The sequence below is a fragment of the Sebastes fasciatus genome, chromosome 16 (assembly GCF_043250625.1).
Source record: "Sebastes fasciatus isolate fSebFas1 chromosome 16, fSebFas1.pri, whole genome shotgun sequence".
Taxonomy (NCBI): Eukaryota; Metazoa; Chordata; class Actinopteri; order Perciformes; family Sebastidae; genus Sebastes; species Sebastes fasciatus.
Genome location: NC_133810.1, coordinates 5,195,250 through 5,219,253, shown reverse-complemented (window position 1 = coordinate 5,219,253; position 24,004 = coordinate 5,195,250). Strand labels below are relative to the sequence as shown.

The following is a 24,004-nucleotide window of genomic DNA, read 5'->3' as shown; positions in this document are numbered from 1 at the left end:
ACCAGAAAATATTCACATTCAAGAAGCTGGAATCAGAGAATGTTTTCTTTAAAAAAAAATACTGAAAGTGATTTAATAGATGATCAAAATAGTTGGTGATAAATTTAATATATGACAACTAATCGATTAAAATATACATCTGCAAAAATTTGCATCGTATCGATCATATTGTTTTACAAAGCTGTTTGAAATGAATAATTCCGAGCACATTGTAATTAAAAACTCATAAAATATGCAACAGTTTGAGTCCTATTACAACGCAAGAATATAGTAGTTCATATTGCACAGTGCTTAGATCGCACAGATCTTTGGACTGCATTAAAATGCTAAATCATCCCCTACTTCGTACATGTCTTCGACATTTTACAACTCAGGACGCACACAATTTATGACCATTACGCCTCCTTACAGGTGATTCTGATAATACTGAACTTGTTTAATTTAGATAGTCCACAGCGTCCGACACTGCAGAAGCATGACGGAATGACTTGTTCCAGTACTGTATGTAAATCTATGTTACTTTACTAGATATAATGCAAAATAGCAACAAATGTGAATACTTCGATAAAGAGCATGTAACAGCAAATACATCTAAATGTGACATTTGCTGCACTTACCTTCACTTTCTTTCCTTTAGTGGTCATTTGTGAAAGAAAAGAAAACTTAAACAAAGCACAATCAAATCAACAAAATAAAACAAAACGCCTCCTGAAAGCATTGAACGCTAAGACCCCAAGATCACACTGAGTAGACTCTCCATTCTCTCATAGCACGACATCCAAAGGCCTCATTTACATGCTCATTTAATGAATATAAAAAAGTCACTTTTGATATTTTAACTTTTTATGTGATTTTCAGTGAATTTAACTTATTTTTTAATTAGTAGTTTTAAACACGTGCTTCTGAAATATCCCAACAACATTTCAGGTGAACCAACCCTTTAAGGTGAATTAAATAAATCACTGCAAGCGTGCTGTTTACTAACACTCCATAAATGCGGTTTAGAAAGAGAGAGCAGTCTACTCAGATGTCTTGGTCACCTTACTCTACTTTAGTTTTAAAGGTGAGCAGTTCCATGTTAGATAGAGGTGGGATTTGGGGGATTTGGGAGTATTGAAAGGATCTTTGAGGAGCAGTTTTGTCTCTCTAATACATGAACTATCTCTAATCAGTCTGGGCAGCAGGACTACGGGACAATGTCACTCAAAATCTGGAAATAAGCGCAATGCATCAGCGTTAACTTGAATGTCCAAAGGTTTACAAACTGACAACGGTCAAAGGTCAAACAGCTGATACATGGTGCCTTTCACAGATGAGAGCTGGTGACTGGGAGAAGAGAAGAGCTACAGAAGGCCAGGTGGAGTCGGGGAGTGGGGAATCTTATGTTGTGTGTTCACACCGAGAGCGAAGCGAACTTTTCACGCGGCGCGGTTACATTCAAAGTCGATGCAAAGAGGCGAATAGATGCGAAGAAGAAATTAGCGTGACTCCGTGTTGCGAAAGCCCGTCAGCGCTGAGATTCTCCTCCTGTCGTCACTGACGTCCTGACGTTCTGTCTGTGGTCACCCAGAGCTACGATAGTACATCAGATCTGTACAGAGACCGGACCAAACTCAGTGTATAAATGGGTGTATAAACCACAGACTGTCTACGGTAGAAGCAACAACTTGAACAAACTCCATTTAGAAAACAAGCAATTTAAAAGTTGCATACTTTTGATCTGTTTACAACAACGTCGCTGACGTATTTATGAGTGTTGATGGAGCGGCTGCATAACCTGGCACTGATCGACCCAAACTCCATTCAGAAAACAAGCATTTTAAAAGTTGTTTGCTCGTGGTCTTGTGGACGGACCTGACAAAGCATGAATTCAGACTTTTTACAAATCAGCATCATTATGTCGTTATTTCTGCATCCTTTTGATCCGTTTATTGCAATTAAATCACAGCACAATCTGTTTATTTTGGGTTCATACCACAGTGGTGATGTGTGGCTTGCTAGATACAGACAGATGTTATGAACCCAGACACGACGGCGTTTGGTTTTCTGGCATATCTGGGACTTCCACAACGTGTACAAAGCAGCAACAGTGGTTATTTCTTTCCATGGTTGATGGAGGAAATGGCAGAAAGAAAAGTTGTTGTGATCTATGGAGTCAAGCTCCTTCTCCTCTCCTAGCACGGATGAACACAAATGATACCGGCGGTCCATCTGGCGTGAGTAAAGCGAGGCGAAAATTTGCGTCGCTCTTGGTCTGAACACAGCGTTAAGGTTGGGGTTGTAACTACTGGTGGCTGGGGAGGTTTGGTCGTGGGGGGGGGGAGTGGGAGAGTGGAAGAAAAAAAAGCATCTGAGAAAAGTGTTTTCATACGTGCAGCAGCTTATTTAGCTCCCTAAAAAAACAGCCAGAGTGTGGGGCGGCAGCGGTGGGCGCTGGGCGGCACCACGGTGGCTGCAAGGGCTGTGGGTGGAGCTGGCATTCCAGGGGTAGATGAAAGGAAGGTGGGGGCTGACGGGGTTGAGGTTACCTGCGTGGTTTTCCACTTGGTGATGGGGAGCAGAGGGAGCGGAGGGAGCAGAGGGAGCAGAAGGAGCGGAGGGAGCGGCGGGAGCAGAGGGCGAGGCTGTGGCTGCGGCTGCGGCTGCGGCCGTGGCTGGACACGCTGCAGCGGCGACCGGCTCGGCCACAGACTCACTGGGCTCCTCCCCGTTTGTACCAGAAGACTCTGAGGAAACAAACACGAGCTTTTTTTACACACTGTAAACAGGAAATATCTGGTTGCTGATATTTCCTGTGACATTTTCATATTTCCTGTTTAACTGGTATTAGTGTGTTCAATGTAATACTGAGTTTAGAGCTGTACGACTATGAGCAAAATCATAATCATGATGAGATCACAATTATTTATCACAATTATTCATTGATTTTAGGGACACAATATTTTGTATTTTTTATTATCTATGAGAAGTACGTCTCTGGATACTGTGTTTATCATCTAAGTGAACAATCAAAGCGTGTGCACACTCACCTGGCACAGTAACTTGAATGATGTCCCCATCTGGAGGCTCCGTTTTAATCCTTTTCAAAGGAATGCAATCTCCTGAAGGACCTGCGGGGATCGAACAGGTCATTCTGCTTTAGTTCCCATCAGTGTGTGGATCTGTGTTTTACGGCTGTGTTAAACAGATTTAAGTAGGTGACAGAATGTGTTTAAAGTGACTGCAACATGAGAGACTTTAACTGTTAACATTGCTTTAAGACTTTAATTTGACACTTGGGGAATCGTGAATCTTTTGTTACTTCAGACAGAAAACACATCTTAACCAAAAGTTCTAATAATGCAGAAATGCTTTTATTTGCACATACCTGCTTCACAGTCAGCCAAGGGACTCACGCATGCACTTGCTGATCTGTGAGATTAAATAAAACACACTGAGGTGACTACCAAATTACAAAAAACGGGTTCATTAAAAATACATAAGCAATTTTGTGGCGGGACACAAAATTGCTCATGGGCCCAACACTGGCTACTCGCTGTATGAAGACACTTCAGTTGAATTAGATGTGTTCAATTGTGCAGATTTGGCTTAAAGGAATACTTCACCCCCAAAATGACTCACCCCGTGCTACCTGGAAATCTCTGTTTTTCTGTCATGTCTCTAGGGTGAACGAAGAATGACTACAATTTACGTATCCGTCACGTGATGCCATTGGGCTCAAAAACACTATTGGACTTTGGGAAACATTGGGAAAGAGACGTCTGTAACTCAGCGGATAATCTTTTCCGAGGTAAATCAACTTCCCATTATGAACACTTGAATATCCCTTATTTAAATCATTAGGTCCTAAAAGTTGTAAAATGCACTAATAGCTGAATCCAGAGTTATTTCCCTTCCTCCCTTCATGTGAATGAGACCCAGACCGAGCCTGCAGCGAGGGCTGGGAGGCAGAGTTAAAGGAAACGCTACTGCGCCTGCTCTACAGGCCCAATGGATGCGGGAGATCGCCGGAAGATCTGGGTAATTTTTATACTCGGAAGTTGAACTTTAGAACTTTCACTGAGCTTTCATTGGAATGAACAGGGCCCCGTCTCCAACGCTGTATCCAGTTCTCTTTATACATCCATGCCAAAAATGTGTTTAGAGACCTTTGACCAGCAAATTCTAATCAGGTCAAACTTAAGTCCAAGTGGATGTTTGTGCCAAATTTGATAAAAAAGAAATTCCCTCCAGACATTCCTGAGATATCACGTTCATGAGAATCTTACAGACGTACGGACGGACAACCCGAAAACACAATGCGTCCAGCCACGGCTCTCGCCGCCACAGAGGCATAGAAACAACGTTTTCTTCATGAATTAAAGGGAACACGGGGTGAGTAATTGATATGCAAATGGTTATTTTGGGGGTGAAGTATTCCTTTCAATTTTGCTTCATCTGAAAAAACAAGTAAACTAAACACCAACAGGCATTATGACGACAGCTGTTATTCTGAGATCTTAAGGTAACCTGCACGGATTTTCTAAAACTGCATCCTTTAAAATTAAGCAGATCACAGCGAGTGCCACGGTAGTAATGTAAATGCTAAATTCAGTTTCATCCCATCCACACTGAGTAATCTATGAGTAACACCAGCTTTAAATACAATACAATTTGGTCCATGCCACTATCCAATACTTCCACATTATAAACTAAATTCCTGAGTGGGCTGTGCTCTGACCTGCTGCTGTGAGGATTGCTGACCAGCTCGGCCGCGGTGGGCGGGAGGCTCAGATTGTCAAGGAAGCCGTCTTCAGGCATGGAGCCCAGGTCATGCTTGCCCTCCTCCCTCGCAATCTTGCCGGCAGCTTCAAACAAACAAGACACAGCAGATAAACAAACAGCGCATCCCATTAGCGAGGAACATCTGCGGGGTGTAAATATATAAATAAACCCCTGACAGAGCAGTTTTCTGTTAGCCAGCGACTGTAATTAATTGTAAAGATTCTGATAAATATTGTGCGTCTAAATGTCGGGCTCACAAAGCACACATGGCATCCTATCAAAATAATTACATTTCCCCCCCAAAGTTCCCTTTGACGAGAATTAAATGAGCTCAGATTACTTTCAGCTAGGTGTACATAATAAACTGGGGACACTGCCTGCAATATAGACACAAGTGTACACTACTTATAGGATGAATTTAGCCTGTGAGGATACAAAGGCAATAGATAAACTATTATATTATACTAGAAATTAAAATCTCTCCTCCCTCCTTTCTTGCAGTTCTAGAAAGTACATTTCTAAATCTAATTAGAGACAGTGACTTGAGAGGAGACAGATCAGCAGTGTTTTATTAATGAAGATCATATGCATGGGAAAATGATATTGGAAAAATAAAACAAAAATAATCTTACCAGTGAAAATCCTTTCATCAAACATTCTGCAATATCAAAACAGAAAATAGGCCATTAGTCACCGAGTTCAAAGAGTGTTTCAGCTCTCGGGGCAAAACCCATGACGCAAACACTGTACATGTGGAGGAACGCATCGTTAGCAGCTTCTTAAGCACATTAAATGCTCTTTAAAAGATCAGTCTCAGTCAAACAATCAAGTAAATGAGTCATTCCTCTGTTATCACTGATTCTATAAATAACTGTGTGGATGTGAACTATACTTCTGGCTCATCATGCTACTGCGACGCGTTCCTCTCCTGCTGTGATCGTAATTCATTCATCTTCAGACACAACTGTTTCTTTAAGTCGTGTTTATTTACATCTGTTTGTAAAACTGTTTGAGATTAAAGGGGACCTACTATGATTTTTGTGCTTTCTCCTTTTCCTTTAGTGTCTTATATCGTTTTAAGGAGGTTATGTTTTCACCGGCGCTGGTTTGTTGGTTTGTCTGTTAGCAGGATTACTCCAAAAGTCTGTGATGGATTTGAATGATTTTTTTTAGAGGGGTGGGGTGTGGCATAGCGAACAATCGAATTGATTTTGGTGGCGATCCTGATCATGATCTGGATTCAGGAATTCTTTTTAAGGATTCCGATCAGCCAGAACATTAAGACCTCTGGGTATAAAACATGCACAGTGTAACTGATGACGCATTGATGACGCATGACCCTGCCTCCTTCCTTCAGAGAGAGAGAGACAGAGAGAGAGCCGGGGGGGGGCAACTGTAGAATCGGCGTCTTTTCTCATTAAACTCTGTGAAATTACAGTTGAGTTCGACCAAAGCACACTTGGTGATTGTTGGAAAGAGTAACGACGACGGTTTAGGTGAGCTTTACTTTGTGTCTGTCCAGTTTGAATGAAGTGTTTTACGATGCTCCGCTGCGTACAGCTGATCTAAAACAACAAAAACACACGTGGATGATGGCGCAAGCTGCACAGAGAGGGGGGCGGAGGGAGGTCTGCGCTCTCCGAGTGCCATTCTAGTTGTGCATGTAAAAGGTCCAAAGTTACAAAGTCCAAAGTCCAGGCCAAAGGGAGTTTGGCACAGAAACACTGATCCTGAACTGCCTGAAACACCTCACTATGTAATGTGGTGATGTCACCAAGTAACACCCTTTGCCTAACCCTGATCTGGACCAGCGTGTTGCAGCACTGGGCCCACAGACAATATCGCTAACCACATCACCCTCCCTCGAGCCACACCTCTAGTATGCTTTTAAAAACACCCTCAATAAGATTTCCATTATTAACAACAGACGGCGAGTTTTGATCTATTTGACTCTAATTTTGAAATTGAACTGCTCATAACATGGATTTCAAATTAGCTTGTTATTACATGTGATATCATCTGAGTATAATTAATAGCAAGCCTGCAGCTTTAAATGAGAACAAAATGTTGGTTCCAGTTAAAGCAGCCAACCATTATAATTAACGATCAGTTACTTTTAAATGAACATAGACTGTCAACAAAGAACATGCCAGAAAAAGAAGAACATCAGGGTGTGCATCTGGAACATCTCTCAATGACAATGGGAGTGTGATGCAATTCTGAATTAATCACATTTTCAGTCTTTCCTAATTCTATTAACACTAATGAGCTGCCTGCAGGATTCGTTAAGAGATGTGTTATCTCAAACAAGGCATGGTGGCTCATTTAAATTAGCTTAAACAAATGGATGGAAGAGCAGCCGTTAGCGCAGTATGCTGGAAAGGGAAAGTCATTTGGGACATGAATGGAAACGGTTTACCAGTCAGCGGGACGTAGTGGGCTGAAGACGTTTAACAGACAGATGGTATAGGCTGGCTCGCTTGGTGGCTGCTTATTAAAAAGCTTTTCAAAATAAAACTTTCAGAGGCGAGTCCAACGCTGGTCTTGTGGACGACAATGAATCGGGTGAAGTATAATTGGCACTCAATGACTAAATTAGACATGGAAGCAAGCGTTTCCTTATGAATTACAGTTCATCAGCCTAACACTTTGAATTTATCCCAAAGACTGATGTCTGCCCAGAAAGGTACCCAGTCTAAATATAACATAATGTGATCTCAAGAGCATCGGTTACCGTTTGACAATGAAGCGGATCCCGTGGCGCTCGTCCAGGATGCGTTTGAGCTTGGGAACTCCGTAGGTGCAGGGTCTCTTGAAGGGGATCTGGTCGGGGATGCCAATGATCTCCACGGCTCCCGGGTCGCAGGCTATTTTGCGGTAGGGGACAGGCACCATGTGATCTAGACCTAGGGCCTCAGCTGGAGGTAGAAAAACAATAAGCAACCATGGTTTTTGTGATGCTACTGAAAGAATATCACTTATCACTTATCGTTCTGGTCTTATCATATCATATCATACACTATACTGTATATTTTCACTGCTTTACCTCGCCATCAGACAGCCCTTTCAGACAGGAAACTGAAGCTGTTATAGCGCAGTCTTCAAAGCCACCAGACTCCATTCACAAAAACAGTAATTCTACCTCTCAGAACACAGGAGTTGCTGGTCTACCGCTGCATCGATCGGTTAGTTTGTTTGTATTTTTGTGTGACTTTCGAATCTGAACTAACGTGGCGTCCACAGCATTACATTGCTGAGCTTCCTGCCGGTACTCCTGTCTGCTTCTCCAGACCTGGAGCATGCCGACCGCCATCTAAGTTACTGTATGTGACGTTAATACACTGACTATAAGGATGTATATACTGTATACTGCACATGTAGCAGCGTCATCATGCAGAAACCTATGTCAGGTCACGAGGGACAAAGGTTTTAGAAGGGCTTGAAGGGAAAATCGCTGTTTGACGCTAAAACATACTTTGTCCAAAATGTGAATGTTTGGATTTGAAAACATAAGGAACACCACTGAGAAGCTACAGAATGACATAAAAACCAAATGAAAACAATAATAGACCTGCTATTTAACGAGAGGTAATAGTGGGTTACTCATCTGTATGCATTTGTTACTCTACACACATTAATTTGCAGAAGGAAAAACAGCCACCAGTGGGATGCACACCCCCTGTAAAGGTTTACAGAAGTGAAGATAATTCCAGCTAAATGAATAATTAAACTTTAAGGGAATGATAAATCGGTGCTGTGGGCTCGGATAAAAGATTCTGGAAACAGATCCCATGAGTCGTAATGTTCCCTTAATTTGTAGAGATGCACGGTAACCACTGAATCAGTACACTGCAGTTGGATTGCTTGCAAGCATCTTTTGAATGCTTTCAAATACGTGGCAAAACAAATATTTAATTGTAATCAGCTGTATTCTTCCTCTGCTTGAGCTCGTCTACAGACATTTTCTTTGCAGGAATTAGCAGTGTACTGCGGCTACAAATACATGTCTTGTGAATCACTGAGGAAAAGATGATCAAGCCAAAGCACTGACCCCAATAGATACGCACAGAAATCATCACTGTGCATGAACAACTGCTTGAGGAGGCTGGGATACCTTTGTAAATGGCAGCCTATATGCGATACTGAAGCCAAAACAAAATCTAAATGCAAAGAGAAAGAGAGAGGCTTTCCTCACCGTATCTGCTGTTGAACAAGATCTGAACACATTCTCTCAACGTGTTGATGTCTTCAGTTTCCCGAATGAAAGAATCCCATTTTTCTGCAAGAAAACAAGTAGAAGAAACAAACTCCTGTCAATGCTTTACGTACAAATGAAACGTTTATTAAGGCTTATTGGAGCTTTCACATTCAAATGAGATTTATTTCATTGGAGAACCAAAATACCTGACATTAATCTTCTCCATCTACTCGATGTCGACTTGGGAAATAAGTGCAATCTTCTTACGGGATTACTCTTAACGTCTTAGTAGCTTAGCCCTTAATGGTTCAGGTTTAGTATAGTTTAGCCTTTGTTCAGTAAACAATGCTTGGCTACTGTATGAGCCAAGCAGGGCACAGGAGAACACAAGGAAAGAGGTAAAACTCAATGCACAAAAAAACTCTTCTGGGACAAGAGATTTGAGCATTATTTAGAATATTCATTTGTGACGGCACATAATAACCCGACTGATGCTGAATATTTGAGGCTGATACTGCTATCGATATTTGAGAGTGAAAAAAAGAATCCTAATCCTTTTTTCAAATCGTACTTTTTATTTTTTCCTTAAGAAAAATTACTACAACAACCTAAACCATAACAAGTAAAATAATATGTATATAATAACAGATAGTAACTGTAAATTGAAAAACAAAATATTCAAAAACAAGGGAAAGAAAAACATTTAATAATAATAAAAAATTGTAATCAAATAATAAAATATACAAATTCTAATACATTAAAATTTTAAAATAATAATAATAATAATAATAATAATAATAAAGAAATACCCAAATCCTTTTTTGATAAAAAATTCTTAAATTTGGTTATAAAGAAATGTGATCAAGATTTTGCAAAATAAAAAATAAGCTGAAAAATAAACTCTATGATGGACAAACTATGTTGCTATCACAGTTTATAAACGACCTCAAACACATCTTTCTGTGCTGCAATTTCTACGTTCGTTAAACATAAACGCTGATACCAATATGTCTGTGATAAGCTAATATCGAATGATATATAATGCTCTCTACAACATGTACATATGTTAAAGATCTAACACCATATCATACTGAAACTAAGTATAAAGCTCACTCATTTTTGTATGGATTTGAATTAAGAGATATAATGTGTTAATGCTTGCAAGTATGTGAAGCACTGACATTTAACTTTGGAGCTAATTAAGAGGAAATCTGAGGGAAATATCGGGAACATTTTATGCAGTTAAAATCTTTAAATGTTGCTCTTTAGTGATGCCTCAGACTCAGTCAATATGTTTGACTCAGTTATACATCTAAATATATAAAGATTGTCTAAGACAAGAGATGTGATGGGGTGAACTTGTCTCTAATGACCAATGGACTGATGTTGTGCATGTTAAATTGCCTCTAGTGTATCTTCTTGGTTCAATCTTACCTGATTTTTCATGCACTATGGAGAAGAGTAGCCTCTTAGAGATGTGGACGCCAGGAGGGCTCTGACCCTGCTCACCAGATAGTCTTGTTGAATCATCTGAAAATGAGAGACAAATTAAATATATTCAGTTAAATTCACAGTCAGAGATGTTCACTGAGTATCCCGATAGATACAAGATGCTTGACTAAAGCATCTAATTAACTGCCGAGATGCAAAAGTACCAGGATAGAGAATTCAATCATTCTATGTGTGCATGACTTCTTCTTCTTCTTTTCTAGCATTTCAAATATAGGTAAGCAATCCACCTAAGAGCTGACTACTGGTGGTTGCGAGTTAAATGACTCATTTAGAGATATGAATATAACAAGGAAATACAAGGCTATAAAAGTAAAGTGCTGCTTTGAATGGAATAATGAGCGGTATAATAATCAGACTTCAAAGCACACTGCAGACTTACCACTTTTCCAGGCACACCGGAGGCGTAGGATGAAGCACTTAGTCTGACGTTTTTTTTCACATAGAGATTTTACTTTTCTTTATTATTATGATCATTATTGTGAATGTTATCTCAATCTTGAATTTTACATCTATTCCCAAAAGGAAGCTTTTCAAATGCACCCGATATTATCTGTTCTGCTTGCAGTCGAGCTCCGGCTGGATTACAATAACAAGCGTTCGCTGTTAAAGGGATAGTTTGGGCGTTTTGAAGTGGGGTTGTGTGAGGTACTTATACATAGTCAGTGGCCCACCTAAAAAAGGTAAAGCAGTGAAAATCTTCTAAACATAGCGTACACTTAAACCGATATTGATTTTTTTTAAGTAGTCTAAAATATGTTTTGCCGCTGCCCACGTCCACAGCAGCACATTGCTCTGCTCCCGTGCTCCCCACTTAAAAACACCCGAACTATCCCTTTAATGCTGTGATTGTGGAACACTCACCCAAAAACCATATTTCACTGTTGAAACCCACCCTCCTCCACACATCTTACCATTAATAGCACAGTCCATGACAGACGTGCCCATCTTATCCGTCCCTGATGTCCAGTTGGCCAGTCTGTCCTTGCCCAGGTTGAGGAGGGACATGGGTTTGAAATCCAGCTTGCCGTCCGGGTGAGGTTTGGAGGACATGGGCATGCCGTACAGGAAGTTTGACAGAACAGAGTTGCTGGAAGTGGCGGCGGGACTCGATGATGTGACCGCCTGGGCGGTGGTCTTCCCTGCGCCGTGGCCGCTCGGCGTCATGACGGCGGTGGAAGAGTTGTGATTGACATCAGTGCTGGACTTGGCTTCTCGAGACAAATCTTCTGCTGGCCTGTACGCACACAGAAAGTCAAGTAACAGCACAGCTTGACATCAAGCTTTTTGTTGGCAAACTGGTATCACTTGCTGCAGCAACAGCCAATTTATGTGTTTCATTATGACATATCCCCTTGATAACTTTTAGAAGAAGTGATTAAAAGATAAATGAAATCGGATGATGTGTTTATTTAGACTCCTCTGTTTTGTCCTCTCTACCTCAAGTTATGTGCTTTCCCAAGAAAAAGTGGCAAACAGACCAAACACAAATTGGAGTCTCAGTCTTATCAACATTTTTCACTTTCATTATACAGTCGTAGACACAGGAAACCCCCCCACTCTGTTGTGGGCAAAGGCATGTGACAGTTGTTAATGGAGCAAACTAAAAAAGCTAAAAAAAAAAAATGATGCAGAATGTTTGGTGTTTTTAAGGAAGCCAATAACGCCGCATTTCCACCAAAAACAATCCTGGTAATTTTAGTCCCGGGACTACTATTCAAGGAACTAAAAGGTTCCTTGTTGTCTGCATTTCCACCGCGGCCTATAGACCTGTGAAGATTAGACAAATTAGTCCGCTGACGTATGCGAAAGCAACATGACGTGTGACGAGGGCTGCTGGTGGTCACAGCGGTAAACACACTTGTGCTTTAGAACGTAATCACCGTGAAACAATCAAGATAACAGTTTGTTTTCTCTCATTCACAGCTCCGCCGAGCTGTCTCTCTCTTTTGTATTGGTCTTTACCTGTAATGTTATAAAATAAAGAGAAATGCTCTCCCCTCGTCCTAAAATGGTCCTAAATCAATACTAGATACTTGTTTTATGAATGAAGTGGTACACGAGTTGAAGCAGCGGCGCTGTGTTTGTGTTTGACTAATCAGCGACGGTCATCCCTGCAAACTCCACCCCGAAAAGTTCCTGTATTTTCAGAAATGACTACCCCTCGACCAGGGCCTTTTTGGGGTGGAAACTGTCCCCAGAACTTAATTTAGACCCTGATCCCAGCGGTCAAAATGCAATAAAGCCCCGTTTCCACGGCAGAAAGTTTCCCCGGGACTTAAGAACCTTTGCGTTGTTTTACGGTGTTTTGGCGTTAGCAACCTGTCAGCAAATAAAAAAATGTTAATCTTTGGAGACCGATGTCCAATTTACAAACGAGTGGGTACAGGACCTTCAGATCTACAAGCTAAATGCCAACTACACAATCACCCAGACAAATATAAGCTAATGTTATGCTAACAAAACGTCGGGTAATCCTGCATTCATAATTAATCTACCGGTATCTTGCAAAATGAAACCCATAACATTAGTTATGTTTGTGCCTGACTGTATACTATACATACTACATTTTGACAAGTACCACGAGCCGGGCTTTGTTCAGAAAGACATCGTCACCGTGTTGCTGGATGACTCTGCATTAGCACCCCGACGTCAATGTAAATCTAACTCTAAACAATGTTCTGGAGAGACTAACATGTAACCTGAGAGCTATCTGAATTAAAACCTTGTCTATCCCTCACTAATACACTACAGCCCGTCTGCTACCAATAACTAGCTACGAAACATGCCGGGACAGCCGTCTAAGTATCTATCTCTGCAAAGCATTAGAGGCTAAGCTGACATGCCAAACTTCTCTTTCCATTCTGGAGTGATCAGACGTGAAACAGCTGGTTTCATAATCTGACACAAGCAGTGTGTTATCCCAAACAGCAGTGTGTTAAAGAATAACAGACTCACCTCTTGACTGTGAACTGGATGCGGTGGCTCTGCTCCAGGATCTTCATCAGCGTCTTGGTGTCGTACTCGGAGGGCTTCTTCAGGGTGACTCCCTCAGGCAAACCGTGGGCCGCCACACAGCTAGGGTCCTTCTGGATCCACTCATAAGGCACAGGGACCAGGCTGCTCTTCCCCACAGCCTCACCTGCGTAACACACGAGGCACTGGGAGTACTCTGTAATAGATCTTGTCACCGAATGATATAAAAACCTAAATAATAATAGACCCGCCCTTTAAGCTAAGAGATTTATGGCATAAAAAGCACTGCTGTTGACTCCTTACTGTAAAGAACAGCGAAGACTTCCTCCACCATCTTCCTCAGAACAAAGATGTTGGATTGAGCGTCTGACGGAGCTCTTGATTTCCCATGCTCGCCATCCTTACTCAGTTTGCCGAGATCACTTTCCTGGTCTTTGGTATGGGCATTTGCTGTGGTCAAATTCTGCAAACATGGCCCCCCTAAAAACAAATGATAAAAGTCACATCTTGCAATTAGAAGGAAAAATAAGAACATTTCAGATGCTTGAGGGCCCATATTACCTGCAATATGAGTATAAAAAAAAAGTTAATTTAGCTTCCCTTACTCCGTCCCTAACAGAGTCAGCCTCAGGACTTTAAGTGTGCCAAAAAAACAAGATTGAGACCTTTTGAAAAACAGTGGCATATAATACGAATGACTTGTTTGTCCTACAATGTGTCCTGATAAATGAAAAGCATCTGCAACAATTGGTGAAGCCACTCAGTATAAATACTCCTCATTTGTTGTAGTTGAGGGCCAACTACCTGAAACTTAAACAAAACGCTTTACTGTATTTCTATTCTACTTCTTTACTAAACAAAGCAAACTGGAGTTACTGCGCTCTGTAACTGGCAGGGAAAAACTAATTTCACCTTGAATAACCAGCCTGATAAAATGAAACGGCATAATGGAAGGTCACAACCCCTCAAATTGGAGTTATTAGTCGGGAAACATTGCTGAGTCTGAGTGTATTATTTGCTGTTGCACTTTAGCGCTCAAGGTCCACAGGTGAGGCTTTATATCCCAACATTGATTTATGTCTCAGCTTACAAACTTGCATACTAGATTGTTTATAGGAAATGAAGGCTTACACTTTGGGTAAGAAGTATATTGGAATATTTTTCTCACAAGGCATAGAAATGTTTAGTCCAAACTTTCTGTAGAAATACTGTTATTCACCATTATATTCTGAATATGTTAGGAATGCATGGCAGCTCCGTCGCCATCCGTCTGAGTGTGTGTTAATGGGTGAATCAGAGGCCAATTGTAAAGCAGTCCATTTCCCTTGATTTGAACCTCTTTAAACTCTGCAATAGAAATGGTCTGCCAGTGCCTACATTGGTATTTTTGCTTATTGTGATGTCACTTCTTGGATTATCTTCAAATGCTTCATAACCTTAAAATCTGTAAAACCTAAGCTAAAAGGTTATGCAAGTCAATAAACCAGAATAATTGAGCTTTCTGCTGCAAAATGAATGAATGCTCTAGCTATTATGGTTTTTATTTTACATCGATTTAAACAGGATCATGCAAACAATAATCTCCCACAGCCATTAAGGGGCAATACTCTGGCACCACCGTGTGATGTCATCACATTTTGTACCGCACGTAACGTAAGCTAATGACGTCATCGAGAGCTTACAAAGTGATGACGCGAAAAACGGAAGCCTTAGCTTTCTATTGCATAAAGAAAGAATGCTCTATAGCTATTATGGTTTTTATTATAGATCGATTTAAACATGCCACAACGGTCTGTTTTTAAAGGGTTAACTTAAACCTTTCTCCTCCTAAACAAGCCTCTGACACACTCACTGTTCCAGAGCTGTGAGCAGTGATGTCTGTTGTTTTGCAAACGTAACACATCAAATGGTTTTTACCAAATGAGATGTGACAAGACTGTTTGTTGATATATCGTTTTGTTTGATAAAATGTGTGAAACTGCAACTACTTTGTTTTCTGTCAAAGAAATCTGACATTGAGGGAAAAACTGCACGCCGCTGCAGTTATTGAAGCTTTTGGCTGAATCTGCATTTTCTGCGATCACAAAACTGCAAAAATCCAACAGGGACGAGTCTGACACAAGTGCTTCTTATGTAACTGCCTCACAGCTGTAGCTGTAATGAGACTGATCAACGCTCTATCGAGATGAGTGAAGAATGGAAAACAACAGCGGGAGCAGAACTTACGGCAAAACTTGTAGAAGTCTGTTTGGATTTCCCTCCTGGAGTTGAGGAACACTCGGCCCTTTTCTGTGCCGACAGCAATCACGCTGTCCTCGTGTACGGTGACACACGCCACCTCGGCATTGAGCTTAGACATCGCCATGCACTGCAAAACAAGGAGGCGTCATTCACTCATAACTCATTACCATAAACTCTGAGGTAGACAACTCAAGAGTTCATTAAAGTTCAGTGGTGTTTCTTATGTATTCAAATCGGAACATTCAAAATTTGGTCAAAATACGTATGTTTTAGCATCAAAATGCTATTTTCCCTTCAAGCCCTTCTAAAAACGTTTTCCCACGTGAGCTGACGTAGGTTTCTGCATGATGACGCTGCTACATGTACAGTATATATACATCCTTATAGTCAGTGTATTAACGTTACATACAGCTTAGCGGTCGGCATGCTCCCAGTTTGGAGAAGCAGACAGGAGTACCGACATGGACGCCAAGCAATGTACTGCTGTGAACGCCATGGTAGTTCAGATCAGTAAGTCAATATCGCTCTCTTCAAAGCCACCAGACTCCATTCACAAAAACAGTTACTTTACCTCGTAAAACGCAGGAGTATGCATACAACCCCACTTCCAATAAATCTGAACTAACCCTTTCAGTTATTTCCAAACTTAGCACATCTAACGTTAACTCAGCTAGTGCTAGCGTTCACATTATTCATAACCTTATTGATTTGCTTCGATTAGCTGAATTTGGTAACCTACGTCACTGCTTTTTGCAACGGCTGAGTGGGCGTTTCCATTTGAAAAATAGGGACCAGAACACAGATGGAGCTGAAGAAGAGCTGCACTCTGATGCTCGTGGGACGGAAAAATACTTAATTGGACCCTCAGGTCCTCTCACACTGTTGTGCATAATTATCAATTTATTGCGTTCAATGCATATTCACTTAAACAAGAAATATTCAGAATGAAACTGGTTCATAAATGCAATGTAGCTGTTTATTAACAAGTTTCTAATAATTTGCTAACAGCTGTCAATAACCTTGACACCACAGAATAAGATCTCCCAAAATGAAATGACATTGATCCGGCACGTACCACTGAGTCGAGGGCGGACACCAGGCTGGTGAGGATCTCCTGTCTGGCTGACACCAGCGGGGCCTGCGGGTCGCCCCGGGAGTTTGTCCTGATGCCATCACATGCCAGCTTCCTCATCTGAGCCATGCCTCTGCTGCGGGGACCAGATGAAAACAGTTCAGGCAGGAAGCCACAGTGTAACATGGAGCACGCATTCACGTAACACATGCAGCAGCAGTGACCTGCATTCAAAGCAGTCTCTGCTGACATCATTTGGTTTGACTTTAGGAAAGTATTAGCGTGCATTCCGAGCATCGATCTGATACTGGAGGCTGGGAGATGAATGATGCATATTTCATATACTAACAAGACAGATTCTACCGCCAAGCTAAATGCTAACAACATCATGTTGACATGCTCACAATGACAATGTTGAGAGAGAGGAGAAACGCACACAAGAGGTGCTGACAATGTGAACATTTGGCAATCCATCCATCCATAGCTGTTGTGACATTTCACTCAAAACCACAAATGTTAACCCTTGAGAGGAAAAGTCAGGGGATCACCAATAGTAATCCTTCCAATAGTTGTTGAGCTATTCAAGTCTGGACCAAAGTTGTCGATCCACCAACATCCCTAGAGCCACACAGCTGGCGTAGCTAAAAGGCAAATCCATCTGAATTCAGCAACTTATGGTTTTGTGATCTTACGTTTGTCATTTGGGGCTAATCAGAGCACTCACATGATGTCACATGAGCCCGTTTATACTGTATTTTCTCTCTTTGACAGATGGCGCGGGGGGAAAAAAAGAGATAAGATGACCAAGATAAGCCCTCGAGTTTCCACAACCGCTGCCTGCATGCAGAGCACCACCGCGGTGTAACTGCAACAATACATCTGAACTGAAACGACAAAATAACCTACACTCCAAATAACAAGATAGACAATGTAAATTAAAGTAAAGAGGCGAACGGACAGGAATTGTTAAAGAAAAAAAACGGCTCGGCTAAAGCCAGGCACTATGTTCTCATGGCAACTGAAACCCGTCTCCTTGGAAACTAATCTCGGGGCATTTGAACAATGCAGCTCTGGCCTTTAATCTCTCCAGACACTGGGAACCATTATACTAGCCTCTGGCAAGCCCAAACCACTGACTCAATAGAGAGAGGACAGAGAGGTAGAGAGAGATAGAGAGAGGCAGGGAGAGGAAGAGGAGGGTGGGTGTGGTGTGGTGTGCGGTGGGGTTCAGCTGCACCAGTCTGAGCATGCCAAGTCTATTGGCCATCTAAATCTGCCTCCCCTGAGGCCACAGCAAACATTAGCCCCCTCCCAAATTATTACGGCCTCGAAATAGATGGCCTCTTTCCCTCACATATTTAAAAGGCAGAGGAAAGTAGCGAGGAGGAGAAAGGTGGGGATAAGCAGAGGCTCACGATAATGCCATGTCAATTGCTTTGCAAGAGGAAGCACAATGTCACAGTCCTGTTATGTGGATATTGAGCAGTTCAGTGTGGAGCGACGTTAATAAATAAAGCCACGAGTCTACTATGAAGCTAAAAATAAAAAAGATTCTGAGATGCAAATCCTGCAGTTGCTCTCTTGATAGCGGATGACGCAAAGTTTGTGGACATGCCAACACTATTATTCACTGTGATTTCATCCAAACCATGAAAAGCTCACTTATTCTCTGAGCCCACAAAACCAGCCAACAATCCTTTTTACTGGGAACTACAGGTTTTGTAACTTGTTTGTCTTTCAGGAACTGTTCAGTGTCATATAAAGACCCAGTCTGATTGGTAAAAAAAGGCTTTTTTAATGGACTTTATGAGTGTAAAAACCCACTGAGGTATGTTTTAAGAATTGAATATGTTTCTACTGATGTCCCATTACGATGTATGCATCTTGCAGGGTTTTCCCTGCATCTTAAAATCCTGGGCAAACTGCCGGCGTGCCATTTGGAGCTAACCTCTAAGTGAATTGGCTCAAACACGGCATAAAACCTGTCTAAGTGGACCCAAAAAGGTTTGTAATGCGATGAAGCCGTTTACTGACAGAGAGGTACTTTGGCTACAAATGCAAATAATGTCGACACGAGTCAGTGAAGGTGACCAATGAAGTTTTATGCTTACATGAAAAAACTATTAAAATAATTGCCAACTATTTTGGTAATCAGTTTGAGCAAATGTTTTTTGTTTTTTTTAAAGTCTAAATTCTCTGATTCCAGCTTCTTAAATGTGAATATTTTCTGGTTTCTTTACTCCTCTATGATAGTAAACTGAATATCTTTGAGTTGTGGACAAAACAAGACATTTGAGGACGTCATCTAGGGCTTTGGGAAACACTGATCGACATTTTTCACCATTTTATAGACCAAACAACTAAATCGAGAAAATAATCGACAGATTAATCCACAATGAAAATAGTCGTAAATTGCCCTACTGCACACCTACACGGGTGTTTTCCATTAGTCTGGCGAATTAGAAACAGGTAGTGGAGATGCTGTGGTAAGCTTTAAAGGTACCATTGAGGATGTTTAGAAAACTCTAAGGCTTTTATGAATGAGGACACGCATGCACGACACACTGCCAACGGTTTCACCCTGTTCCTCTGATCTACAGGTGGCTGTAAGACGGCAAGCGCTGCTTTCATGACATGCATTCAACACCTTTTGTTAGACCTCAAGGATACACACAATCCCTTTACCAAGAGTAGCACAGACAAGATAACTCCACAGGGTCATTTCATCTTTTTATAAGTGTTGGCAGAGGCCGTATCGTACATTTGGATTCAGCAACAACAAGCAAGTACAGTATGTGTTTATTTGTCCGTGTTGTTGGTTGTTATTTTGTTTATAGATTCAGGTCAGCGTGCCCTTTGGAAATGGAGAGGAAATACGCCCAACTCGCCCAACTGGCTTCAACTGGCACTGTGCCGGTCGGGTGATGTAACGAGGATAAGAGTGAGACTAACAGGTGCAAGAAGACTAACAGGAGGGTCGGAGAGATGTCTGCTATGTGTAGTCTGTTCATGCCCAGACAGTCCTCAGAGGACGTGTAACTATGTGGGATTATGTGTGGGAACTCCACAGGTATGAAGGGTCCTAAAACAAATGTTTCGTACAAAAACCCTGCTCACCTTTTAGAGCTCTGTGGCTTACATCTGACCTTTTACTAATTGAATAATGGGCAGTGGTTAATTTCTTAAAGAAAGAAAAAGTACAACTGCAATTGTGACACACCTACAGTGTAAATTACAGTAAGTCGGGGTGTGGTTTGACAACTACTGTGTAATTTATGATTACAGCAAACAATAACATAATCCCTTTGTTGACAACCTGTGCCTGAGGCTGTGGCATTTTGGGAATGTCATCACTGATGTTATGTTTTTTAACTGCTGCGATGCCAAGCAAGATTCAATAGTAATAAAGGACTTCACATATTAGTAATAAAACATTCAATCCTCCTGCACAGGCCTAGATTTGACTAAATTTAAGCATAATATTTGTCAACAATATTGTATAGTTAATAGGATAAACCATGAGTTATCCTAATAGCCCTGCTTGGTTATTATGTTATCATTGAAAATAGCCATACAGTTACAAATAGTTCATAATCATAGGAACACTTTTACACATTTCCTTTTCTTTCTCCTGAAATGGTCACAAAATTCAATGTATTGATTTGTGTACATACACAATTTTTTTTCGTGATGGTCAGCACGAAATCAATTCGTATGTAATCCACGTAATTGTGAACCGGGAAGTATAAAGAGCGCCAAAACAAAAAACACAAGACTTTCGCCCAGGAGACCGGTGCTTGTGTCCCGTGAGAAACCAGAAGTAAGCGTTGATTTATTTGTCAGGTGACTTCTGTACTTAAATTGTGTCACTTCCAGTGTTATTTCAACCCAAACCACCATCTATTCCTAAACCTAACTAAGTAGTTTGTTGCCTAAGCCTAACCACGTCGATCTATTCCTTAACCTAACTAAGTAGTTATTATACTAATTAGTAGTTATATACTTTTGAATTTTCATGTCTTTTATATTATAAAGCAGGTTTAAGTACTATATAAAAACTGTTAAACTATCAAAACGCTCAATATACAGAGAAATACACAAAGTTCGTATTCAGAAATTGTGCATTTTAGGATTTCTGTCCATTTGTGATGTCACAAATATACAATATTTAGACCATTACACGGTTTTAAACGTAAACATTCTAAATGTGTCACAGTTTATTTCCTGTTGCAGTGTATGTAAACAACATCAGCTGACAGGAAGTAAACATGGACCTAAACTGTTGCCTAGCAACGCAATCCCGTTGCAATTCCGTTGAAATGCGCTAAAACGGAGCGTTTCAGACAGAGGATAAATACAGGTATATTCAAGCAGACAGTACGAGGAAATAAAAGTTTTTTTTGAACATTAAAGCATGTAAACATGTTTTAGTAGAAACACAAAATACAAGTATGAACCTGGAAATGAGCACGATATGGGACCTTTAAAAGGGACTGTTTGTAACTTCTTACATTTATAAATCACCCGGGTCGGTGTCCCGGGTGATTTATACTCATACGCATATACAAAATACAAGTATGAACCTGAAAATGAGCATAATATGGGACCTTTAAGTTACAGCACTTCCGGTGTTATTTAAACCCAAACCACCATCTTTTCCTAAACCTAACCAAGTAGTTGGTTGCCTAAGCCTAACCAATTCGATCTAACTAAGTAGTTATTATACTAAGTCGTTATTAGTAGTTATTATTCTGAAAAGACTGGAGCAGAAATTGACACGTGTTGCTTCACACACGTGTCAATTTGACGGAGCGTCACGGAAAAAAAGGGAAATTTGTGTCTATGTATACGAATCAAACATTTCATGACTTTCAAGACTGTGTTGCTCCTGACAATACTTTACAAAATACTGTGTTTATAAGAGTATTTGTGTTATATCATACCAACAATTCAGTAGGTTTATGACAGGTTAATATAGCCATATAACTTGAGCATGTTAAGTCATTTATCAGAGTAACAAATACTCAGAGTAACTGGTTATATATTACTTCTGATCATTAGATATCATGACTTATTGTAGTTGTTGTGTATCATTACAAACAGTGTAACTGTTTTAGACTGGAGTTGTCATGATACTGTATTCATACAAGATATTGTAAGGCACATAGGAGTAGTGAGACTACTACTACTACTACTACTATTAAATTCACATGAGAGAGGAGAGGAGAGGGATTACTCTGAAAAGCTGGACCCCAGGAGGAGGAAAGAAAAGCTCAGGATATGAAACCAGGGTGCAATAAATAAAGTCAAGGTCTGCTCTTGAAGGAAAGGAGCGTGTGTGTGTGTGTGTACAAATCCGCACAGACAGTTGACAAAAGTTTTTATCCCAGTTTATAAAACTTTGACTCTTCTACAACCAGACAGCTGAGAGCAAAAATAAAGAAGGAAAACACTCAGAATAAAACACCAAAACACTTTCACTTTACTTCATCTAAACCTGTCATTATGTAGTGGGGGTTTTATTGCTGCATCTTAATCTAATTAACTCAATAAAGGCTGTTTAGTTTCTATATTAAACCTGTTTTTGCTGAAGTCTTTCTGCTTTAACAGCTCTGTTAGCTAGCTTTGCTTTGTTGTACAAGCTCTTATCAGTGAAAGCACTCAATGGAGGATATAATCTAATAAATGGCACAAAGCAAAGGTTACAGAGATTAATTACCTCTTTCTATATATATATAAACTGATTAATAACTGCTAACTAACAACAATCTTCTCTACTCACCGTTAACGTTATGTCTAACTAGCTAATTAGCTAACGGTTATCATAATAATAACGCTCGAGCTAACTGGCTAAGCTAACTAGCTAGCTTACACTCAAGGTTTATAAAAAGAAGGATGTGTAGAGTGTGAGGTATTGCGCATGCGCAGTGTAACTGAAGAAGCTGGCCGACTCTACTGCGCATGCGCAGTTGTGCAGTGTGTCTGAGCCTTCTTCATTAGTCCTTGTTAGCTCCTACAGTAGCTAGTTAGCTTAGTTTAGCTTTCCTTTCATCTCCTCCCACCAATCCTCCAGGTTATAATCTGTAATTTCTAAATGTGCAATCACACACAACAACGCGTTATGTGGAAGAAAAACGACATATCCGCTCATGAATATTATAATAAATAGAGAAAATCTCACCTTAATTAGCGATTAAATAGCCTTGTTGCTTGCTGTCAATCCCGGAATAGGTTTTATATTCCCCCTGTTTTAATCCATCAGAAAACAGCTCATCCACACTGGAGCTGTGTGTCGTCCTGCTAACAAAACATAATCCAGATCATCACAGTGTTGATTTCGATCAACAGTGTATTATTTGTGTATTTTTTTGCTTTAGTTTATTTCTTTTTTTCCCTTTAACAGAGCTAGAGTGTCCCTTTCCCCCTTTCTTTGTTCTGTAATCCAGTAAAATTGAAACTCATTCGCCTCCTGCTAATCCCAGCCCAACTCAACAACAGCATCTATTGGCTGTGATTTACATACAGGATTAACGGAGAGGAAAACCTCTGGAAAATACCCTCAGGGAATATTATAATTTACATGGAAATATTATATTCTTATTTTATTATTAGGAGTGTGACTGTTTTAAATCACTGTCTGCAACTTCACACTGTCAGTTTTGCTTTAAGAAATCCCTCATAGACTGCATGAGGGTGGTTTTAATGTATAGGATACAGATTATTTTTAGGATTTATCCAAAATGGATATAATCTGTATACATAATAATAATAATAATAAACATAATAATAATAATAATAATGTGTATACATAATAATAATCCTAATAATAATAAAACATAATAATAATAACCCTTAAAATAATCTGTATACATAAACATAATAAACATAATAATGATAACAATCATAAAAATAATCTGTATACATAATAATAATAAAACATAATAATAATAATAATCATAAAAATAATCTGTATACATAATAATCATAATAATAATAAAACATAATACTAATAAACATAATAATAATAATCATAAAAATAATCTGTATACATAATAATAATCATAATAATATTAAACATAATAATAATAATCCTAAAAATAATCTGTATACATAATAATAATCATATTAATAATAAACATAATACACATAATAATAATAATAATAATAATCCTAAAAATAATCTGTATACATAATAATCATAATAATAATACACATAATAATAATAATAATCCTAAAAATAATCT

The 24,004-nt window shown here is 40.0% G+C and overlaps 1 protein-coding gene and 1 long non-coding RNA gene across 4 annotated transcripts in view; one reads left to right on the top strand and one right to left on the bottom strand.

Annotated features, from left to right (window-relative positions):
• gtf2ird1 (GTF2I repeat domain containing 1) overlaps nucleotides 1-23,263 on the bottom strand; it is a 29,895-nt gene extending 6,632 nt beyond the window's left edge. Inside the window, exons 1-14 of one of the 3 annotated variants that reach the window (XM_074609992.1) lie at nucleotides 22,942-23,263; nucleotides 16,764-16,896; nucleotides 15,674-15,815; nucleotides 13,751-13,927; nucleotides 13,430-13,613; nucleotides 11,386-11,708; nucleotides 10,397-10,492; nucleotides 8,960-9,043; nucleotides 7,499-7,682; nucleotides 5,397-5,422; nucleotides 4,721-4,847; nucleotides 3,368-3,411; nucleotides 3,030-3,110; nucleotides 2,529-2,726 (exon numbers count right to left, since the gene is read on the bottom strand). In XM_074609992.1, coding sequence (XP_074466093.1) covers nucleotides 2,529-2,726; nucleotides 3,030-3,110; nucleotides 3,368-3,411; nucleotides 4,721-4,847; nucleotides 5,397-5,422; nucleotides 7,499-7,682; nucleotides 8,960-9,043; nucleotides 10,397-10,492; nucleotides 11,386-11,708; nucleotides 13,430-13,613; nucleotides 13,751-13,927; nucleotides 15,674-15,815; nucleotides 16,764-16,889 — 1,792 coding nt within the window. In that variant the 5' untranslated portion in view covers nucleotides 16,890-16,896; nucleotides 22,942-23,263. Of the gene's footprint in view, nucleotides 1-2,528; nucleotides 2,727-3,029; nucleotides 3,111-3,367; nucleotides 3,412-4,720; nucleotides 4,848-5,396; nucleotides 5,423-7,498; nucleotides 7,683-8,959; nucleotides 9,044-10,396; nucleotides 10,493-11,385; nucleotides 11,709-13,429; nucleotides 13,614-13,750; nucleotides 13,928-15,673; nucleotides 15,816-16,763; nucleotides 16,897-22,542; nucleotides 22,594-22,941 lie in introns of those variants that run through there. The other 2 variants (XM_074609990.1, XM_074609991.1) reach the window with 2 other exon arrangements.
• Nucleotides 1-24,004, top strand: part of LOC141752250 (uncharacterized) — a 423,479-nt gene that overhangs the window by 178,756 nt on the left and 220,719 nt on the right. The gene's annotated exons all lie outside the window — the stretch shown is intronic.